Source organism: Rissa tridactyla, chromosome 3, assembly GCF_028500815.1.
Source record: "Rissa tridactyla isolate bRisTri1 chromosome 3, bRisTri1.patW.cur.20221130, whole genome shotgun sequence".
Classification (NCBI taxonomy): domain Eukaryota; kingdom Metazoa; phylum Chordata; class Aves; order Charadriiformes; family Laridae; genus Rissa; species Rissa tridactyla.
In genome coordinates, this window is record NC_071468.1 from 30818230 (window position 1) to 30835969 (window position 17740).

A 17740-nucleotide genomic window follows, 5' to 3' on the forward strand; every position below is an offset into this window, starting at 1 on the left:
ATTAGTAAAACATCCCTTTGATACCAGTGACTAATTGTAAATATCCAAATTAAAAGATATTCTAACAACTAACAAAAATACCGTTTTTCTCTTTGTAGTAATCATGTCTACTGCTCAGAGAAGGAATCTAGCAAGTTCATGTTGAGGTATATTCTCAAGACAAGATACAGTGACTCGTATGCTTTTCTGGGTAAGAAGAGTATCTATATTCTCTCAGTATGACAAAAAGGAGTTAACCTTTTAAATGTAACTTTTCAAAAGTACGGCCTGTCAAGACAGTGTGGTGGGGTTTTGTTGTTTGTTTTCTTTGTTTGTGAAGCAATCTGGACAACTGTCGAGAACTTTCCAGCCATCTAACAGTCTGAAGACATTCTAAGTTTAATAGTGCAAAGGAAGAGCAATAATGAGCAATTTTAGAATAAAAGACGCTACTGAATAGCGTATGACTGTTTGGCTAGAAATGTAATTCCAGTTCATTGTCGCAAAGATGTCTACTGTTTCTAGCCTGATTTCCCAAGGGACTGAAGCTTATATACTCTCTTTTCCTTTTCCCTTCCAAAAAATTTCAAATGTTTCTGTGACTAGGAAAGGGAAAGAAATGTACAACTTGAGAGAAAAATGGGTTGAAGTCAACCTTATATGTACACTGTGTTGACAGACTGGCAGCCAGCAAACATATGCTGCCTCCTGGTCAGTGTGGGTATTCTGAGACACTACAAAGAGCTATGATGATTGCGATGGCATGATACATGGTTGTATGGTTCCTACAAATCTGTATGTGATCTGACTTTATTTTTTCTGCTGCTCTTAGAACTCTTCTAGTTCCCCCGCTTGGTCCAGACAACTCCAGAAAAAACAAATTTAGGAATATTTTTTTTTAACCAGGAAGACATTCTTTGCTTATTTGCTTATACGCTTTCATGTATGTACAGAACTCTATAGCACCTTCTACGTATAATATTTCTCTGCAAATGTCTCCCTCCTTAATAACTACTTGGGTGTGGTTTGGATTGTCATTAGCACTGTGTTCTAGGTAACTTGTACCGGTAATCTCCAGAGACTCTTAAGGCTTGATTTCTTCCCCACTTCCCTGCATCCACACTAAATTCTTAAGGTTTTATTTTATGCAGTTGGATGCAGATACCTAGCTTGCTGGGTTTGCTGAAGTATCTGAGGAGGTGGTGGGGAAAAAAGCTTTTGCTTCTTTTGCTTTTTGTTCCTATAACAGTTAGGTGTTTCATGTTCATTATCCTTTCATGATTTTCATGTAAGCTGTACTTCTGACTATTCCTCAGTCTCGATGGATTCTGCTGTAAAGTCATGGGCATGCAGCTGTGGTGCTATCTGAAGGGACTTCTAGACTGGATCGCTAGAGTATCGCCTACTTGCTTATCATCCACATTATTTTGTGAGACTCAGTGCATTCAATCATTCCTTCAGATTCCTTTCTAGCTGTGAACAGAAAAGAACTGCAGCAACAGAGAAATGTCGCTTCAAAATAATATATTTCCAAAGAACAGAACAGTTTCCATTAAGAGTTAAATTAGATAAGATGACATGTTTTAGTCCTTTAAGTTTAGCACTTCTCTCAGAACTTTAATTAGATCTAATTTAGCTTGGCATTGCCTGACTTTTTTTAGTACAGAATTAGCCTGTTTCTCTCTGTCCTAGGGCAGTCCTGTGTTTTTGGCAGTCTCGTTCCAATTATCAAACTCGGTTTCTAAAGAAGTCGTTGCAGAATACACACTGCTAATGTTTTTATCTTTTTACTGTATCTTCGTGATTCCCTGTCATCGTGTTTCTGCTGCCGAGCTGCTTTCTTTTTAAGTGCTCTTACTAAAGATAGAAAAGCTCCTTGGGCTCTTTCGCTCTTTTATATCTAAAGTAATAAAACCAGACAGTTTTTTTGTTTTGATGTTTCATATGTATGGCTTTTATTAATATATCAGAGACTTTATAATTCTAAAATTCTTACTGCTTTTCCTTGTCTTTGGGTGATTGCCTCATCTTAGAATGCTGAATGCTTTTTTTCCCCCCCCTAAGTTTCTATTTTTGGGCTAATTTTTTTATTCTTGTCAGTTATAGTTTGGAATTTATCTGACCTGTGGCTGGAGCTTTTGCTTTTAGATGGCATGTCTGGACATTTGCGGTGCACTTGTTGTATTTCACTTACTGTTCTTATAGTTTGGAGTGACTCAAATAGTTATTTTTCAGGATTTATTTTTACTGCTACTTTATTGGAAGCTTATCAGGGAGTGATACCTTACAAATGACTTAAAAATTCTTCCTAAAATGAAGAATTTTAGACTGTATGTTTCCTGGTCATCAAATACAACTATGCAGACCTACCTATGTGCCTACAGAAAAATATGAGGGCATGTTAGTAAATAAAATCTTTGTAATTTCCAAAACACTTCCTTCATGGTGATTTTTCTGAATATCAAAATGGTGCGATGCATATCACTTCCACATAACCATTCAAACACTAGGGTACTTTTTCAAACGTAGTGTGTTCAATTAACAGTTGTGTCTATAACTTAATCGATAATTAAAGATGTATCCTCGTTTTTTTCAAACTGTATTTTAATATTTCTTCTCTTGAATTTAGATAACGTAATCCATGGATAAAGTGGGAAAGATGTGGAACAACTTCAAATACAGGTGCCAGAATCTTTTCAGTCACGAGGGTGGAAGCCAAAATGAAAGTGTAGTTGTGAACTCCAGTAGTTGTTCATCTGCTAAAGAGAAAGCTGTCCAGATAACCGATTTGGCTCAACAACAACCTAGCAGCCCTTTGAGAGAAAACATTGCTTTGCAATTAGGTTTAAGTCCTTCAAAGAATTCGGCAAGGCGGAACCAAAACTGTGTTACAGAAATTCCTCAGATTGTTGAAATAAGCATTGAGAAAGAAAATGACTCGTGTGTCACCGCAGGAGCTAGACTTGCTCGAAGGGACTCTTACTCTCGGCATGCTCCTTGGGGTGGGAAGAAGAAGCATTCCTGCTCTACCAAAACCCAGAGCTCCTTGGATACTGAAAAAAGATTTGGTAGAACACGAAGTGGTTTGCAGAGAAGAGAGAGGAGGTATGGGGTGAGCTCTGTCCATGATATGGATGCAGTATCAAACAGGACAGTAGGCAGCCGTTCTCTGCGACAGCGTCTCCAAGAAACTGTTGGGCTGTGTTTTCCCATGAGAACTTACAGCAAACAGTCCAAACCTCTGTTTTCTAACAAAAGAAAGATCCATCTCTCTGAACTAATGCTTGAGAAATGCCCTTTTCCTGCAGGCTCAGATCTGGCTCAGAAGTGGCATCTCATTAAACAGCATACAGCGCCTGTGAGTCCTCATTCAACTTTTTTTGACACATTTGATCCTTCCTTGGTTTCCACAGAAGACGAGGAAGACAGGCTCAGAGAGAGACGCAGACTTAGTATTGAAGAAGGGGTTGATCCCCCTCCCAATGCCCAAATACATACTTTTGAAGCTACAGCACAGGTTAATCCATTGTATAAACTGGGACCAAAGTTAGCCCCTGGTATGACTGAGCTGACCGGGGACAAAAACATAACACCTCCAGGGAGCTGTGACTCTGAAGAGGACACAACAACACTTTGTCTGCAGTCACGCAGGCAGAAGCAGCGTCAGATGTCTGGAGAGAGCCACGGCCATATCAGCAGGCAGGGGGCTTGGAAAGTGCATACTCAAATTGATTACATCCATTGCCTTGTGCCAGACTTACTTCAGATCACAGGTAACCCATGTTACTGGGGCGTGATGGACCGCTATGAAGCAGAAGCACTTCTGGAGGGTAAACCCGAAGGCACTTTTTTGCTCAGGGATTCTGCGCAAGAGGACTACCTCTTCTCTGTGAGCTTCCGTCGCTATAACCGATCGCTACATGCACGCATTGAGCAGTGGAATCACAACTTTAGTTTCGATGCCCACGATCCCTGTGTGTTTCACTCCTCCACTGTTACAGGGCTTCTGGAACACTACAAAGACCCTAGCTCTTGCATGTTCTTTGAACCGTTACTTACTGTATCTCTGAACAGGACTTTCCCCTTTAGTCTGCAGTATATCTGCCGGGCAGTAATCTGCAGGTGCACTACGTATGATGGAATTGATGACCTTCCTCTACCCTCAATGTTGCAAGACTTTCTAAAGGAGTATCACTATAAACAAAAAGTCAGGGTGCGATGGCTGGAGCGGGAACCCATAAAAACAAAGTAAATGGAAATCGGAATAAGCTTCTAGAATATGCTTTTTTTGTGTGTGTTACAGTTTAACTGCAGCAAGCGCACCAACAATGTCTAGCTTTTCTGCAATATCCTATTTAAGCTGAGTGTTAGTATCCTGTCAGATGCTGCCTGCTGTTAATCAAACTAAGTTGTGATGCCTCTTGGAAACAATAAGCAGACACAATTCTGCACGTTTTTCATTAAGGCCTAATGAAAATATTTTTGCTAATTTCTGAATATTTTGTTTCCCTTTTATAGCTGTAGTAATTGGATGAAGAAACTATGAGGCATTTTCCATGGGGCATTCATGTAATGCTAATAAAGAAATGCTTTATTAGAGGAGCATTTTTGCTAATATTTGAAGTATTTTTTTAAAATTATCTTCTTGAAAACTTTCCACTACTCAAAGTGCTAATTTAGCTCACAAACAAGTTTCCAAATACTAGTGAATAAGAGTATTTTCTTTTAATGAAGAGCAGTTCATTAGAAGCAGTCCATTAAGAGTTAATGGTCTTCTGATGCTAACAGATAAATCATGCTTTTCTCAGTGTGTAAGGTTTTCTAATCATTAAGACTTGAATATGCCTGCTCAGTACTGTAATTCTATTTTAAACACTTAGAGATTTAAGTGGCATTCTTAGCAGAAGTAATACTGTCTCAGACAGTTAAATACCTTCCAGTGTGAATTACTGATTCAGTGTCAGGACATGGGATTGGATTATTGCTATGAAAAAAAAGGTTGTGTTTTTTCTAAACCAGAATTTGGTGGCCTGACTGTTTGTAACTTACAATGGAAGGTAATAGTGAAGAGTAAAAATGTTTAGTTATTTAAAGTGGTCTGATATTTTTATGGAGAAAATTACAAGTGGTTGAATTATAATCAGAATACAAAATCTGACATACCTGAAATGTCAGGTTTCACAGGTACTGTTACACTTTACTTGTAAATATCTTTCCATTTGCGCTTTTTAAAATACTTTAAAGTAATATGCACTGATTATAGTTTCAACAGATTACTTGGAAACAAGATTCTGAGTTCTGTTTGCTTATTTAATTGGAGATGGAACTTAAGATAGTTCTGTCTTAGGCATTTTTGCACTAAAATTTTGTTGGAATGCCCTGACCCCTCTTTAATGTTTTGTACCAATTATGAGTGCTCCCTAGTTTCTTTACCAGCTGCTACACTATGTTATTACTTACTTCTCTATGGCAGTGACCTGGGCGAGGTAAGGAACATTTTGGCTGCAAGTACAATAAACGTTATTCTTGTATGCTACACTAACCCTTCTATTGATGTATTTTTCTGCTTGCTGTGCCTTGTTCTGGCTTTTTGTGCTAATAAAGTACAGTATGTTCAGTGTTATACTTGTATATCTGCTCTGTTTTTATATATTCACATAACTTGTAGCAGTTAACTGAATTTTTAATAGGCTTTTCTTAGTACTTAGTATAGGTAATGCACAAATACTGTGCGGCTGAATATTGGTTGGTCAGCACACCATATTCCTGGGTTTTGTTACATGCTTGTCAGAAACCTAACAGTGTACACCATTGAATAGTATTTCTGTAGCCACTGCGAAGTAATGGACTTGTCTGCAGGCATAGAGCATTTCAAAGTTTGGGGTTTTTTTTGTAATGTAAAGGATAAATGTTAAGCAAAAAGTATTCTAAAATGTTACAGATCCCCTGTAATGATTGCTGAAGGTGTTTCAGCTTGTTACATAGCTAACTGCTCAGCTTAATGTTTTGATACTCCCTGCTGAGTAAGGAATGATTATTCCTGTAAATTGACAGTACAGCAGTGGCATTTGTTCACTTTTAGACTATTTTAATAAATAGATGTACACGCAAACTGGCCAAATGTCCTGTTTTTACCAAAGAATACTGTCAATTTATGTTGGGGTATTTTTTTTTTTTTTTAGTGAAAAACTTAGAGTGGAGAGGTGCAATTTCTGTTCTATCGAATATTTATCCCAAGCGATGATAAACCAAAGTATTTGACAACTTCATCTGAATTTAAGTAATGTATACATTTATGTTGGTAGAGCATAAAACTTTTACATCGTGTCGTCATTTTTCTTGAACTCACAATGCACCTGAAGGGGAATGATTTAAATAATTTTGTAATGACTGGAACAGCACTACATAGAAGCTCATACTGCAAGGGGTTAATCTGAAGCACGCAGAAAGCACTTTAAAATGTGTGTTTATATGCTTGTGGAAAATTTGTGATCCTGTTATGCATTCTTTGTAGTAGCTTACCTTCTTTCATGTGTTAAAAGACTTCAACTGTTAAAATGGAACTTTGTTTAGAATATGTAAATACTAAGTTTATGTAAGTATGTGTACAAATGTGCTAATGGTCACTTAAGTTTTGAATTGTGTGTGTGTCATTGGATATGCAACTCCTGGTTTAAAATCTGCTCTAAACATAAAATAGGAAAAAAAAAGTCACCAGCATGAAATTGCACCCAAGTGTACTTTCACTGTGTCGTTCTCACCGTTCCCTCAGTTGGATCCGAATTCCATATGAGTTTACTTTAAATCTTGCTTTCATTATTAGTATCATACAGTCAACTTACAACTGAGCTTTGTCCCAGTTCTAGGCACCTGGTTTTTGTTTACACCCATTGCAATTGCTTGTCATAAACTAGCCGATGAGATTCTAGCTGTGACATTATCAATGTGGTCAGGAATACACATCCATTTAAATTTTTACCATGTGGTGGAATCTTGGGGGAAAAAAAAAAAACCAAAACCCCAAACCCTGATCTCAGAAAGCTTGCTCTTGCATTTCTGTAAATAGTTTTTATGGAAAGGATTTATTGCTCCCTTAAAACACACAAAAAAAAGGAATGATCTATTTCTCTACAACTTTTTTAAGCTTTGCTTCACTGAAATATACAGAATAACTTGCTAGGGTGGTTATGCTAAAAATAATAACTTTTAAAATTATAGTAAACTTGAGCGTTGACTACTCAAGTTGCAGTGTATTTTGTAATTAATACATTTATTTTTCAGTTCTACAGGCACTAGAACGTTGGTATGTTGAGAATGGAAGTAGTTGATTCCTCATTTCTGTTTGAGGAGTATGCTTTAACATTCTGATTTTGTTTAGAAAATCTTAAGTGTCATCTTCAAAAGATGTGCACAAACCACTGATTTTATTATGTTTTTTAACAATAGGATTCAATGTAATAAGGTGCACTAGCATGATTCCAGTCATATGTGGTTACATGACAGTTAAGTGTTTGAGCCTCAATCTCGTAAAGTGTTTTTTCAAGGTGATTCTCATTTCTGCAGAAAAAGCTATAGAAAGGGCTTACTTGGTGGGATTGTTTTGAAAAAAAACCCAGAGACCTTTGACGATATTTGAAAAGAACAGAGTGGCGGTGCTATGTGGAAATTAAGATCTTTGAATACTTGCCACAACTTGGTGGTTTTGTTACATATAAATACACACCTCATTATACTTTAGAAAGTCAGCAACAGTTCTACTTTACGAAGATACAGAAATGAAAATAATTTTAATTTCCATATAACATGTTGTCTAACGTTGGAAAATTATTCTGTAAATATGTCAATGTCATTAATGCATTGACACATAGTGCATGGAGGTTTCTTTACAACTGGATCATTGTTTGTGGAGCAGAACTACATTTCAAAAAATCAGGGCATTAAATCCAAATCTTTTTAGAAATTTATGTCCCCATGGAATTGGAGAAAACTAACTATACTGTGTTTTGGCTATATATGAAGGTCTAGGGGTTTTGTTTGGGTTGTGTTTTTTTTTTTTTTAATCGGTTTTAAAGATATAACCCTTCAGAAAATACTGCCAAGGCCATGTAGACACTTGTGGTCTTGAATAATTTGCATGTCAAAATGAAACTTCTCTTAAGAAAATATGTTACAAAGCCATGTTTTGTATTTTACGTACTTCAAATTTTGTGTGTATTTGAAGACTTCTTTCTTAAAAATCGATAGTCTTTAAATCAGAAGCATACAGTCTTTGAAAGATCCGTGTATCCCTAGTGTTTGATAAGATGAATTCAAGCCTTTGCTAGACATCATCCCTGACAGTCGCTGACATCCTTAAGCCCATGTTTAACTTTAAGGTTCTGCACTGTTTAGAAACAAGCAAAGATTCTGAGTTTCTGTGATACAAAACCAGTTTGCTTTAGCCTCCATGTGCAAGCCAAAATATTTGCAGAATGCCTTAAAGCTTGTCTATGCTGCAAAGTTGCACATAAGACTGAAGCTGTCAAGTCAGAAGCTGCTGGGTACCAGAGAGATGAATCCGCAGGGAGCGTGGTTGTTTCTTTTTACAAAGCGGCCTTGAAGTACAGTATTTAATAGAAAAATATTGAATGAATCTTCCGTGATTCTTTCTAAAATAACAGTATTTGTCTCATTTTAAAACAATTCACATTTAAAATGATGAAAATGCTTTTTGAGTCAAATTTTCCTTTTGTTGTGAAATGATCATGTATGTGCCAAACCTTAGTCTGCAAGCTTCTGCGTAGCCCATATGTATATATGTCAAAAAGATGCCTCCAAGCATGTGTGTATTCAGGATCTTTTTTGGAGCTACCTGAAGTACGCCAATATGCTGAGCATTAGTATATTGGCATTTTAGAAACTCTCCCACTTTCTGTCTGTGCATGGCATACATTGCAAATAAAAGGACTATTTCATTTGTATCTTCAGCTGTATTTATGTATTATAGACAATTGATTGTTGTGTGTTTTCCTTCTGTTGCCACACTTGCCCAAACAGTTGTCTCGTGACTGTGACCAAAGGAGAATTTTTGTTCATAATTGCGTTTTTAAAAATCTTACAGTACACAGAAATCAAATCAGTTGACACTTAGTGCTAACTCTGTTTACAAAACATGGTATAACACTCTTAATTCACAATACTGGTGTGCAAAGAATCATTTAGCTTGACCATAGATTGCGTCTATCAAATGCAGTTGACTTAAATATCTGAATTTAATGCGCTTTTTTTTTCATTTTTAATTAAAATGCTACTCATGAGGACTTTGCAAAGAAAAAGGCTTGATGTTTTCACAGCAAGATACATTACGCAAATGTTTTTCAATGAGGTAAGGATCTCTTGAAGATTCTTTTAACAAGTTTCCCCCTCTCAAAGAGTCTTGATTTAAGACATAGTGAAGGAAAAAAAAACCAACCAAAACCAAACCCACCTTTTGATGACTTTAACCTTGAAATCATTTAAAGAATGAAAATAAATCTGCTGCTTTCACTGAACTTGCTTGCATGTTGCCATACTGATGTCAGAATAGTTGCTTCAAGAAGCAAATTTTAAATCTGTTATTTCAATGAAGCATTGCCATTTTTTATTTTTATAAATTTTTCCATTTGCAGAAAATTGCGTGTCGATATGATGTTAACCCGATACTGTCTTTACATCTATTGTTATCAAGGTAACTATCGTGTAGGTGCTTTTCAAGCTGAATAAATGTTCACTTTTGTAAATTTGTGTTAAAGCTACAGCTCGGTTTCTTAAGGCCAACACAATGTGTTTATGAGCTGAAGCTCCTGGTGCTTGACCTTTTTTTTTCTTTTTTTTTTTTTCTGTCATTAGAAAAAAAAAAAATACACAATTGTGTATGTGTGATATAGCTAATGTTGCAAATTTCCTTGTCAAGCACACAGCTACACTGACAAGCAGAAACATCTGAACTTGCTTGTTGGGAGCAAAGCAACCTCTCTGATTTCTCCGCAGGAGCTGTAACTTGGTGGCGCGTTGGCAAAGAGGAAGCAGAAATGGGGTTTGTTCTTCTCTGAGCAGCTGTTAAATTGAACATGGTGCGTGTTTCCTGTGCGATAAGGTATATTAACTTTTTAGAGCCCTGATGATTTTAATAGCTTTTGGAAGATGCAAAAGTACTTGGCTGCTTTGTGACTTCTTGCTTTCATACTTGTAGTTTTGCAAAAGCATGAAGAGATATATTTATTAAAATTGAATTTATGTAGTCACTGACTGTATAAGCACTACTTTGTAATATCTTTACAGAGATAGCACATTCCTACACGATTATATTTAAACTGTTTGGGGAGAATGAATAATGACACTGTGGGCACAAATTAATTCAGATTGCACTATAAACTTTCTTACCAGAAGCCTTCATTCTTACAAAAAGGGGAAGAAAAAAAAAAAACAACCCACTATGCGATCCCTGCACGGAAAAACTGTAGCTTTGGTGATGCGCGCTTTGGTTGGTGTCCAAAAAAAGCGGCACCCAGACGGTCCCTGGACCTTTTCCTGACATTCCAGTCGAAGGGGCCCTGGCAGGCGTGCCGGGCACTCGAGGAGTTGGCTGGCAAGCGTGCTGTGCCCAGCGTCGCCCCATGCCAGCACCTTGTGTGACTGTGCTGGTTTAGGTCTCCTTCACTTAGATGTTGGGTTTTTTTTAACCCCCTGCAGCGTAAATGTTTCTCCAGCCTGCCTAATTTGTCTTTGTTATCTGGTTGCCAAACTGTCTTGCATCTTAATATCGTAAGAAAATGATGTGACTTATGGCTACCCAACCAGTGTATTAAGTAATAGATGGCTCTGTCTTAATAAATGGGGTATAAACTACCATATTGTTTTCTTTTTATATTTGTTTGGGAGCAAAAAGTTGTGGGTTTAATGAGTTTATTTTAAGTCTGTACTGTAAATATGTATTTTTACAAATACTTGGTTGTCATACGTGTCAAAGGGATAATTAGTTCGATGAAAATAATCAGTAACTCATGTTTATTCCAGTCTGTTTCTGTTGCATCTAAAAGACTTGAGTGAAGAGATCCAGAGACTGGTAATCATCATCTTTAGAAGTTTTATCACACCCTGAAATTCCAGCGGGCTCTTAATTTAGCAAATTTTCACTTAAATCTCCAGGGATTTTCTCCCCATTTGTGGGCTGAGTACATGTTTTTGCGACATGAACGTCTGTATTCTAGAGCACAGCCCCCCTGAGCACAAACCAAGGAGCAGCTGTAGGTGTTGTCCTGTAAACTGAGAGAGTTTCTCCTTTGTGCCTGGTGAGAGCTACTCCTAAAGCAAATTAGCGCAAACTCTATAGACTATGAAAACTGGGCAAAATGCTGCGGGTGAGGAGCTATAGCTGGGCACGACAACGGCCGTGTGACAAGCTGAAAAAATATCGTGGGCTGCTCTGTGGAACTATTTCAGGCTTCTTAATTTGTTTATTATATATTTTCTAGAGCATTGCTCCTAAAAATACGTTTAGTCTAGGCTCCTTTGGAGTCGTTATCTCTCATCGCTAGTGAACTAATAGGAAACCAAAACCCTGAAAACAGAGCTATGGGGTTTTGTCTGTTTCACGTAGAGATTGCCTTTTTAGCTTTAGCTTTATTGAAACATGCAGAAAGTTAATTGTCTTAAACTCAGCTAAAATAACTCCATAATTGATTGAATAACAAGTGAAAGTTGTGGGAATTAACTGACCTATTATAGTGGTGTGTTTGAAATGTGAAGCTCTAATTCTGTTAAACTTATGGCAGAGATCATCATTCATAATATTAGATGATTAAGTATTTTGAGCGCTTAGATAAGAAAGGTGCGGGCACAATAATATTTCAAAAAGGTTTCAAAACACCAGGTGATCTGAAGCTAAGATTTCTAGAATCAGTCCCTTCTGTGTCAGAATCAGTCCCTTCCCTACAGGAGGCAATTTTAGAAGTCTGTCTCAGAAAGCTGTTTGTGTTGCGAGTTTGCAGGATGTCAAAAGCGTAGTGGTGTTTCTTGGGCTTCTGGTTGTCCACACAAGCATTTATTTGGTCACCCAGATCAAATGCTGAGAAGCAACACCAGAGCTTTCCACGCAGTAGAGATTCCTGAAGCAACATTACTGCCCCCCAACCCAAAGCGACTGGACAAACGCATTTGTAAGAAGGGTTAGTGGTGTCACTTCAGCTTCTGAAGCAGATGGTGGTATGAGGAGCATTAGAATGGCTCCACAGATGAGTGTCCCAACAGTCCGTGGGGTAGCTCAGGTGTGGGTGAAGTACCACGGGCACAACCTGCTTGTGAGAGTGTTCTTACTTCACTCTTCCATCAGCTGTCATGTGGCATCTGGGAAGTCAAGGTTGTAAACCTTCAGTAGGGATTTCATAGTCTCTTCTTAAAACTTACTGAAAGTAATAAAATTTGCTATTTATAGTGTCTCTAATCTTCAGTGTTAGTTGCAGATCTCATCTGTTATGTTAGGAGGAATATGTAAATTCATCTCAGTGTTAAGAGTGGGGGACGGACTTTGTAAGAAGGTCACAAAGAGCTGCTTGGAATCAGACTTGCTAGAGGTGGGGTAGGTTGGACACGTTGCTGTTCGCTAGCTGAGGTTTCCTGTTAGTGAAAGAAGAATGATGATACTTGATGCGTTTGTGAAATACTTTGCGCTCTAGTGATGAGGAGCATAAGAGAAGAACTAGTCTGTGTTATTTGGGAATGTTTGACACCCTTCACTGAGCGGTAGAGCTGAGGTGGGTCCACTCTCAGGATTTGTAATTCAGTGGTTTTGCTCAAGTGGTAACTGACTGCTGTGGACGTGATATATGTGATGCACAGGTATGTAGGATGCTGAGAGCCATATGCCCTTTATTTCCTAACCCAGCCCTTTGCCAAGCCATAGTTTGGGTTTTCACCATGAAAAGTGGTGTTTTCTTCTTGCAAGCTCTGCTGTGGAGACACGGGTTTTGCCTCCTCACTTCTGTCACTTTATTTTTTGTATCCAATCTGATAAGGCTGATAACCTGCGAGCAGTGTGTGAGGAGAATTTCCTGGCACGAGCTGATGAATTGCTGAGATTGTTACCATTCTGTACTGCAGAAGCACTCTGTTTTATTTATACACCGTTTGTCTTCAGTTTCATTATGCGCCAAGAAGAAAAACGCCAGACTTTCCCTTTAGGCGATTGCTTGCATAACCATTCATGCAATGGGCTTGTGGATGCCTGATATTTAAGCCAAATACTTTTCTGCCCTAGCAATGTTGGTGAGGGTACTTTCCTTCCCTCCTCCCCAGCCTGGCACACATGTTGTGTACTCTTGGTTGGAGGATGCTTTCACCCTGCGTCTTGCACACCAGGTAAACGACCCAACTTTTGGGACACCTTGTTCTTCTAACTGTCCGGTTGAGCTGAAGCTATCAAACTTTTTAACTGAAAATTTGCTTTTTTGTCTTTGTGGGCATGGCTTTGCATAAAGGATGTGGCTTTAAGCTGTTCCAGATGTGTTGGAACCACAGCTGACCATCAGATGAGTACTGCCAGTGTTTATGCTGTTCAGGAAAAAGCCAGTGGGAAGCATTCTGTAAGGGTTGGAAGCCAAGAGTTTGCAAGAAGCATCAACATTTCAGCTGTGTTTTTTCTGGAAGATTTTAGCTTCATCTTGATTCCATACTTCAAGGAGTCTTAATCCTTATGCTGGGTTACCTCACCTAGATTTTTTTTTTTTTTTTTTTTACATTGGAGAAGAAAGGAAAAGAAGGGAAAAGGTACTTGTAAATAATTCTAGCATGAACTTAAAAAGAACTGTTTCCAAGACTAGTATCTGTTATCGCTTTAAGACCACCTGAATTTCTCAGGTGTCTGGTATCTGTCACAGGAATTCAAGACTGGCACCAGCTCTAGAGATACAGTTGCCCAGAGAAGTTTAGTGCCCTGAAACACTACTTGGCTGCGGCTCTTGGTAGATGCCTTGGAAGTCACTTTCCAGCAGGTCATCACTTACTGCGCTACATACTTCATAGCCATTGGTGACCTCCAGAGCTTGGTCTCTAGGTCCTGGTTTCTGGTGGTTTAGACATTTTAACAAAAGTCCCATTTCTACTCCTTGTGGTCCCATTGGGACCAATGCCATCTAATGAAAGAGCCTAAGGTGGTCTGAGGCTCTGAATGTGGCTCAACCTTCTTTGCTTCTTGGAGAGACCTCTTGTAGGTGGAAAGAGAGGGCCAGGGACAAGGGTTGAGCCCTATCTCAGGACAGAGAATGGACCTAGTGGCCAACCCTGCTTTCCATCGCCTGCAGTCAGAGAGCTTTTACTACCCTCCTGTAGCCAGAAGTCTCCGGTTCACAGGAGAAAATCTGGTTTGGCTCCTACCTGAGTGAGCCTGTGGACCAAATCCCTGTCCTAACAGGCGCTGGTCTGGCATCCCCCTTGTCATATGCAAGGTGAGGAATTCTGCCCAGCTGCCTTGGTTAAGGGTAATCAAACAGGGCTCTCTTCAGGCTGCCTTTTCTAGAGTACAGAGATAATGCCTCTGCACCCATATCATGAGCAATTTGCATTCAAAGTAGCAGAGCTGCCTTCAGTTTTGCATAAGGACAATTTCTGCAGCATTATTGTCCTCTTTAGGTCATTCCAAAGGGCTCCTCTTGGTTTTCTCAAGACAGCGTCTAGTCTCATGTCCATTGTAACTTGAGTCAGTAATAGTTTATAATTTCTTTGGTTTGCTACAGCAAGTTTTGTCAAACGTAACTAAGCAATTTACTAATCAGTAACATTGATCAAGTAGACTCTGATCAACATTGTGTTTCAGACCTGCTCAGAGGTTCTTAAATCAGTGTGTTCTTTGCCCTCAGTCCATGAGTCATATGGTCCTCAGTGTTAAACCATGGCTTTGCTTTTCTGTTGGGAGATACCCTAATTAGCAGTAGAATGAATGCCAAAGCCAAGTAATTAGATTCTCTGCTTGAAGTTCAGTCATCTCTTTTCCTTGGGGACGTGTTCCTCCCCTTTCATTCTGGCACGCTCTTTGGTGTCTGAGCTTCTTAAAAATTTGTCTACAGCCATCTTGGCAGCTCAAACATTACTTTTCCTCCCTCATCCTGCAACAATTAGAAACCTTAAGGATTTAGAAACACTTCCTTTCATTCTCTTTTAATTTTCCTCTCCCTATGTTATTTTAAAATCTCTTCCCCTGGGAGATACTTAAACTGGTTTCGGCATCTATGAAGACCAGACCTCTGAGCCTGTGGCAACCATTCAGATGGCGGTCAGATCGATGGACAGGGTGAGCAATACACACCCTTTCAGCTGGCCCTCCCTGTGCTGTCTCTGTCCTGACAAAACTACTTTTTGCGCTGTCTTTACTTTTCTATCTGAGGTGAATTTTATCTGTGCTAATTGCTGTGTTTTTTCCAAAACTGTGGATGCTCATATCTGAAGCATCCCATTTTATCTTGCATATTGTTTGGGTTTTTCTATTTGAACTCCATGAAACTGGTTGGGAGGGCCTTCCACAACAGAAATCCAGGGCTCAGCTATTTTATCTAAAGGCTGTGGTAACAAAGTGCTGGTTGTGACACCACCTGTAACAAAAGTGAGAGGATGGAAATATTAAACGTGGTTAAAGTACCACCCACCAAAGCGTGGACAACTTGGATGGCCTGGGTGAGGAAAGCAGCTACCTGGAACTGCATCTTTACCGAGGAGTGCGCAGATGTGGGGTCTTCCAGCTATGGTGTGGTTTCAGCAGAAGGGTGCCCTGCTCACCGCGCTCCAAAGGGCCACAAAATAGTTCACCACGTCATTTGCTCATCAGGTTCAGGGGTAACAGGGTTGTCTACCAAGTGAGTAATGGTAGTGGAAATGGACATTGCTCCTGGAAAAATGGCACTTCTGTGACCTCTTCTGAAAATACATTTGATCAGAGTGACTTTTATGACGGGGCAAATATATATGCTACATCTGCTCCAGACACAAGGTAAGCAAAGCACATGCCACTGGGCATTGTGTAAATGGTCACAGGAGTACTCCATACATTTCAACTGGGATGTAGTGAATATGCGCCTTAACAGATAGAGATATACTTTTTTTTATTTATTAATTTTTCTGAAAAATTTCAAGCTTACCGAAGTCATACTTGAGAGGATGCTTTTCTGTGCCGAACCAGCCCCTTTGCATGGATGAGGAAAAGGCTGGAAAACTTTAAGCAAATGCCTTCACTTAAAGCTTTTTGAACTAATGGGTAATACATGAAAGGAGTTTAAATCTTTCTTACAATGTTTTCACGCACGGAATGACCTTCCAAAGCTGTATTTTCATTCTACAGCTTCCTTAATCTAAGGTACTTCTGCATATATCTCTGTCTCTAACTTCCCCCTCCCACAACGTACTGTGGAGTAGCTGTTGGCCAGCGTACGCGTTAGGCGCAAGTCGGACGATGTGCTCGGCATGTGTGTGATGGGTCAACAGGTGTTGGAACCTGGGCGGTGGGGGGAAAAATGACAGGACTGGGATTCCTTCCAAGTTGTATGAGATTCTAGAAGTGCCAACCAGAGCTGGATCGGCATGTCGCCTGTGATTTTTCTGTAGGGTAGCTTTTAGCTCTAGAAACATGGAATTTGAATATGGAATTTGAAATGGAATATTTATGTGTATTGTCTTGATTTCATTGGTTTATTCTACAGTGATTAAATGCTGTTTGAGATGAGAAATTACTGTGAGCTTACAATGGGGACTTAAGGGAAAGCTTTGAAGGGAGCGTTTGGATTTATTTTGGGAACTTGAGCAACGAGGCTCAGAAGCGTTGGACTGGGTTAGGCAGCACTGCCTGTCCATGTGGGGCTGGGAAGTGTTCCTGGGTTACCTTCTGGGGGGCACCCCACAGCCCTCTCTCCCCAGGCAGCCAGCCTGTCAGGTTATTGCAGCTTTTGAGCTGCGCGTCTGTGTGTTGTTTGCACAGAAGCCATGATGCGGGGAAGGTGCGTGCTCACCTCTTTCCTCAAACTGTCTCACAGCACGGGCGTGCTGTCCCAGACCCTCTCTGGGAGGCCGCAGCCCTTCAGGAACACAGTTGTGCTTTGTTCCCTGTTAGCATTAGGTCACTTGTCCAAATAAGAGATTTCTTGTTGTGCCTTTGCTGGAGGAAAGCCTGAGCCTCCATTATTCCTTGCTCACCACATCTGGCTTGGGACCCAGTGCTGTTTGGTGGCCTCTTACACTGCCTGTGTTCTCATCCTCTGTGTCCTGTTGTCGCGTGACTCAGCTCCCTCTGTCCTCAGCAGATCGGCTGGGATTGTGCTCCAGCATTCCCTGTTGCTCCCAGTTCTTCTGTATTTACAGTCAAACCAACTTTTTTGGGGACGACGCACATCATCATCCTGGAATGTGCCTGTGAAAAGCAGTCGTCCAAGGCCGCAGCAAAGGCCCCACACTCAACTCATACTCCTATGGACTTGAGGTGGCCAAAGGTTCAGCCTGCCAACAAATGGAATGGGCTTTGGGAGACGTTGTAGGTAATTGTATAAATTTCTCCCTCAGGATGCACCCCAAAGAGTTTTGATCATGATCCCAGCAATCACTCATGCATCAGAAGAGGTCTTCAACCTCCCAAAGATGATTAAAACAGGTCATGCAAGCGTGAAGCGTGGTAACTCACCTACACGTGTTATCACTTGAATGAGGTCCTATGTCTCTCTCTGCTTTGAGTGTATAATTATGACTTAAAATGTGGACATACTTAAAAATA

General features: G+C 39.7%; 1 protein-coding gene across 9 annotated transcripts in view; it reads left to right on the top strand.

Moving 5' to 3' along the window:
- SOCS5 (suppressor of cytokine signaling 5) overlaps nucleotides 1-10426 on the top strand; it is a 91113-nt gene extending 80687 nt beyond the window's left edge. For 8 of the 9 annotated variants that reach the window (XM_054196507.1, XM_054196511.1, XM_054196512.1 and 5 more), the window contains 2 exons: nucleotides 99-190; nucleotides 2609-10426. In XM_054196507.1, coding sequence (XP_054052482.1) covers nucleotides 2621-4231 — 1611 coding nt within the window. In that variant the 5' untranslated portion in view covers nucleotides 99-190; nucleotides 2609-2620 and the 3' untranslated portion in view covers nucleotides 4232-10426. The remainder of the gene's footprint in view (nucleotides 1-98; nucleotides 191-2608) is intronic. The other variant, XM_054196515.1, reaches the window with a different exon arrangement.
- The last annotated feature ends 7314 nt before the right edge of the window (nucleotides 10427-17740 follow it).